We start from the raw sequence: 5,907 nt of genomic DNA on the forward strand, positions 1-5,907 counted from the left end.
GTGTTTATAAATATGTTCAAAATATATCTAACTTTGTATGTCACATGTGCAGTTTCATATTTAAGCTCACTGTGTACATTATAATATGGTGATGACAAACATTGAAGGGATACAGATATCACAATGTAAACATTCCAATGATGTAGATTTGTAGATCAATATTTTGTGCAGGACAGAAATGATTCACATGACTCCAGAGTAGAAACAGTCTGGTTTATCATGAAAGACAAGAGCTGTATGTATTCTGTAATAATTCTCGTTTGTAACTTTGAATAATAATGTTGATTATTTGTGAGATAACAAAGCATGATGAATATTAATTTGCAGGTGTTTTTTTTAAGTAATTGTAGCCATAATAGCAGGTAATAGTACCTGCCTCCTATACAGGTATTTCACTTCATACTCATTAAATAATCGAATAGTTATAACAGAATTTTGTAAATATGTGACAATTTTAAATCCTTATTTTAAATTTCAAATCATTTAGTTTATATTATTGTCAAGGGAGAAACAAAACATTCAACTGACATGACTATCGACTGCTACTGTAAAAGTGAAAATTTACGTGAGGGTGAAATTTACGCTTAATATGCGGAGTCCTTTTGATCGCAAACATTTCTCCCACGCATATTATTTTTATATCAATTTGCATAATCTTGAACTACAAATGGGTGAATCAATCGCGGAAATTACCCCCACATGTAAAGTTTACATAACAAAATTGCGAAATTAATGTTGGTCAGTATTAAATGTCAAGGGTCATATCTGACCTCTTTCAAAATAACAAGCTTATGTACAAGCAATCTTATGAACCTCTGGTTAGATTTATTTTATTGATGAGGGTATGTTTATGTGAGCTAGATAAAGCCGATCGTTATCAGTCCGCCAGATTTCGCCCATAGATACAGTGAATCAGTGTATCAGTGGTTACCTGCTGTGTTACATGGTGTCGACAAGGACGAAGCATTTCCATTGGTTGAGGGCACTGATTTACAGGCCAAACATTTTTAAGGAGGGGCAGATTATAGAAAATTGAAGAATAATGACTGGATAAAGAGGCTTTCAGCAACAACTTGAGTTTTGAGATTTGAATATTTTGCAAATGATATAGTGAGAGTTATCTCCCTTCAACCATTTATGGAAGCAGTACCCAGAAGTGACAAAATCTTACTGTCGGATATTCGATGTAGATTTTCCACATTAACCTCAGAATATTGGGAGGACAAGAAAACTGGAATAGAGTGCAGCCAGGGGAATTGAATGCAAACCAACACAGATTCTTGAGAAAAGTTTTTAAAGTGTTTTTAATAGTTATCCAAGATAAGAATTTTAAGGCTGATCTACTCTCTACCCTTGGTCAACATCCAACCCTCAGTCGACCATCCATATCCAAACCTCCATCCACATCCGACCCTTGATCCACACGTGCACCCATCCCTCGATACTCGTATGGCCATCTTTAAGTCTACATCAAACCTTTGATCCACACCAGATCCTTCATCCACACCCATCCCTCTTAAGTCCACAATCATCCCTCAATCCACATCAAACCCTCAATCCACACCCAGCCCTCTTTAGTCCACACCCAGCCCTCTTTAGTCCACACCCGGCCCTCTTAAGTCCATATCCAGCCCTCTTTAGTCCACACCCGGCCCTCTTTAGTCCACACCCAGCCCTCTTTAGTCCACATCCAGCCCTCTTTAGTGCACACCCAGCCCTCTTTAGTGCACACCCAGCCCTCTTTAGTGCACACCCAGCCCTCTTTAGTCCACATCCAGCCCTCTTTAGTCCACACCCAGCCCTCAATCCACACCCGGCCCTCTTTAGTCCATACCCAGCCCTCAATCCACACCTGGCCCTCTTTAGTTCACACCCAGCCCTTAATCCACACCCGGCCCTCTTTAGTCCACACCCAGCCCTCTTTAGTCCACACCTGGCCCTCTTTAGTCCACACCCAGCCCTGTTTAGTCCACACCCAGCCCTGTTTAGTCCACACCCAGCCCTGTTTAGTCCACACCCAGCCCTGTTTAGTCCACACCCAGCCCTGTTTAGTCCACACCCAGCCCTGTTTAGTCCACACCCAGTCCTCTTTAGTCCACACCCAGCCCTCAATCCACACCCAGCCCTCTTTAGTCCACACCTGGCCCTGTTTAGTCCACACCCAGCCCTGTTTAGTCCACACCCAGCCCTGTTTAGTCCACACCCAGCCCTGTTTAGTCCACACCCAGCCCTGTTTAGTCCACACCCAGCCCTCTTTAGTTCACACCCAGCCCTTAATCCACACCCGGCCCTCTTTAGTCCACACCCAGCCCTCTTTAGTCCACACCCAGCCCTCTTTAGTCCACACCCAGCCCTCTTTAGTCCACACCCAGCCCTCTTTAGTCCACACCAAGAAAACTGGAATAGAGTGCAGCCAGGGGAATTGAATGCAAACCAACACAGATTCTTGAGAAAAGTTTTTAAAGTGTTTTTAATAGTTATCCAAGATAAGAATTTTAAGGCTGATCTACTCTCTACCCTTGGTCAACATCCAACCCTCAGTCGACCATCCATATCCAAACCTCCATCCACATCCGACCCTTGATCCACACGTGCACCCATCCCTCGATACTCGTATGGCCATCTTTAAGTCTACATCAAACCTTTGATCCACACCAGATCCTTCATCCACACCCATCCCTCTTAAGTCCACAATCATCCCTCAATCCACATCAAACCCTCAATCCACACCCAGCCCTCTTTAGTCCACACCCAGCCCTCTTTAGTCCACACCCGGCCCTCTTAAGTCCATATCCAGCCCTCTTTAGTCCACACCCGGCCCTCTTTAGTCCACACCCAGCCCTCTTTAGTCCACATCCAGCCCTCTTTAGTGCACACCCAGCCCTCTTTAGTGCACACCCAGCCCTCTTTAGTGCACACCCAGCCCTCTTTAGTCCACATCCAGCCCTCTTTAGTCCACACCCAGCCCTCAATCCACACCCGGCCCTCTTTAGTCCATACCCAGCCCTCAATCCACACCTGGCCCTCTTTAGTTCACACCCAGCCCTTAATCCACACCCGGCCCTCTTTAGTCCACACCCAGCCCTGTTTAGTCCACACCTGGCCCTCTTTAGTCCACACCCAGCCCTGTTTAGTCCACACCCAGCCCTGTTTAGTCCACACCCAGCCCTGTTTAGTCCACACCCAGCCCTGTTTAGTCCACACCCAGCCCTGTTTAGTCCACACCCAGTCCTCTTTAGTCCACACCCAGCCCTCAATCCACACCCAGCCCTCTTTAGTCCACACCTGGCCCTGTTTAGTCCACACCCAGCCCTGTTTAGTCCACACCCAGCCCTGTTTAGTCCACACCCAGCCCTGTTTAGTCCACACCCAGCCCTGTTTAGTCCACACCCAGCCCTCTTTAGTCCACACCCAGCCCTCTTTAGTTCACACCCAGCCCTTAATCCACACCCGGCCCTCTTTAGTCCACACCCAGCCCTCTTTAGTCCACACCCAGCCCTCTTTAGTCCACACCCAGCCCTCTTTAGTCCACACCCAGCCCTGTTTAGTCCACACCCAGCCCTCTTTAGTCCACACCCAGCCCTCTTTAGTCCACACCCAGCCCTCTATCCACACCCAGCCCTCTTTAGTCCACACCCAGCCCTGTTTAGTCCACACCCAGCCCTCTTTAGTCCACACCCAGCCCTCTTTAGTCCACACCCAGCCCTCTATCCACACCCAGCCCTCTTTAGTCCACACCCAGCCCTATAACTATTAGTTATATTAATTAATTAGGTTTCAGTAGTGAAGATCTAGATGGAAGTTTTCTGAGACAGACGATGGTTCTGGTCATATATTTGTCTATAGATTGTATTGATCTCTGATACTTATTACATGCCATCGTGACGATTCAGGTTGATGTTTCACCTGTTTAAAGTGTTTCAGTATAACTATTGCCACAGCTGCAGTATGATGACAAATTTTGTTTTTAAGACGTGTTGACTGGGTTGTACGTCATTGATAACAACTTCACACAAGAAATTGATTTATTTCTAACTCAACAGAGAAGAATGTTATATATCTGAATCTAGAGAGTGTGATTTATGTTCCAAACAAAACACTTCATATTATGTCATTAGAATTATTCTAAAAGTTCTCTCCTTCATGAAAATCATTTCATAATAAAATGTCCCAGTTTATGAGGTATAATTCCAAGCTCAATTTGAAGAAACTCTTATATTTTGAGTGAATTCAAATGTGAATGTAATTTATAAAGACCCACAGTTATGTGATCTGCTCACAAATACTTTAATACCCCTTCTTCATGTTTGAAGAATCATAAACTTTAATACTAATTTTACACGAGGGGAGGGGGTTTATTCAAGTACAAAAATGCTGACGCTGGATTGAATGTTGAAATGTATGTGTGTCTCACACATAACTACAATAGATATAGATGGTCTTTCCCAGAGTTGATTTGTACATTTTCTCTAAAGCAAAAATATGGTATTTCTCAGTGGCGATTTGTATATTTCCTTTCTGCTCAACATGTTTTACCAGAGACTCCCGGACACACTGAAGAGTCTGGCAGTGATAATTTATATAGTATTGATCGGAGCTGTCGTTATAGTTATATTTTGGGAGGGCAGAGTTGTGCTGATTGGCTGACAAATCGGTTGATTGACAGGATGAGGCTGGAGGCAGCATGGGATCTGAAATGTTTACAATTGCGCAGTAGTTCTGTGATGTTTTTATTGAAATCAGCTGGAAGAATATCTGAGGAGGACGAAGTCAGCTGGATATGTAGAGCCCTCCCGTGGATTGATGGGAATATCTGAGGTGGACACAGCTGAGTCGGAGGATAAGCTGACTAACTTACAGCCAGCTTACCATTGGTGCCTGGATTATAACTTATCATCTGTATGAAGGAGAGGATGATAGGTACTCAACAACCACCTCAAGTGGTGCATGCAAATATCCACGATTCAATATTTGTTATCATGAGATGTTGACTTTTCCATTTGGAAGTGTTTGATAAAATTCTTGAAGGATTTGACAATTGCCAACACATAAGAAGGAGATTTATTATTTGTATGATATATCTTATGGTCAGGACACCTTTTGATGTTACAAGGACACTATAGGAAAATAAAAAATAATGACACAGAGTCACACAGTGTAATATTAAATACATTTATTATATAACATCATACCGCATGAAACAATATTACAGTCAAAACTGTCTATAAAGTTCGCCCAAGGGGGGCAGATTACCTTTATATATAGACAGGTCAAAGACAGGTCCAATGATCTTTGAATACCATCGTTTCTCGCACAAGTTAAAACTTCTGACAAGAAGACCATTGGAGAACACTAAAACAGCATTTCCTTGTCCTGATGATATGGTTACAACAAAGCTATATCACTCTAGCTTCACCTCAAACAGCTGTGAAAAAGATTTCTCCAATTCTTGCAGCTTTTCTAACTGTGAGCACATGAGATCTGTGACAAAAGTTTTGGATTGTGCATTCATACCATCATGAGTGACAGATGGTTTTTGGAGGTGTTAGCTTAGTTAATTTATTTGTCAGAACTTGAATTGGAGACTCAGAACTCTTGAGGACCAGTAAATAACACAGGTTATAAGAGTCAATGTAACAACTTCATGTACGGATCAATGACGATGGAGCAATGAAAAAAACCCATTATACAGCATGATACAATGTCATTCAGCCTCGTAGAGCAAGATACAGCATTGTTTGACTTGATAATTTATTACAGCATGATACAGCTTCATTCAGCCTGATAGAGCAAGATACAGCATTGTTTGACTTGATGATTTATTACAGCATGATACAGCTTCATTCAGCCTGATAGAGCAAGATACAGCATTGTTCAACTTGATGATTTATTACAGCATGATACAGC

General features: G+C 42.9%; 1 protein-coding gene across 1 annotated transcript; it reads left to right on the forward strand.

Moving 5' to 3' along the window:
* Positions 1-1,492: 1,492 nt before the first annotated feature.
* LOC117320928 (extensin-like) lies at positions 1,493-3,750 on the forward strand (the record flags this gene model as incomplete). The annotated part of the gene is made up of 2 exons (XM_033875406.1): positions 1,493-2,407; positions 2,659-3,750. Coding segments are annotated over 2 exons (2,007 nt in total), but the record flags the coding sequence as incomplete, so codon positions are not given.
* Positions 3,751-5,907: the final 2,157 nt, after the last annotated feature.

This window comes from Pecten maximus, unplaced genomic scaffold (assembly GCF_902652985.1).
Source record: "Pecten maximus unplaced genomic scaffold, xPecMax1.1, whole genome shotgun sequence".
Taxonomy (NCBI): domain Eukaryota; kingdom Metazoa; phylum Mollusca; class Bivalvia; order Pectinida; family Pectinidae; genus Pecten; species Pecten maximus.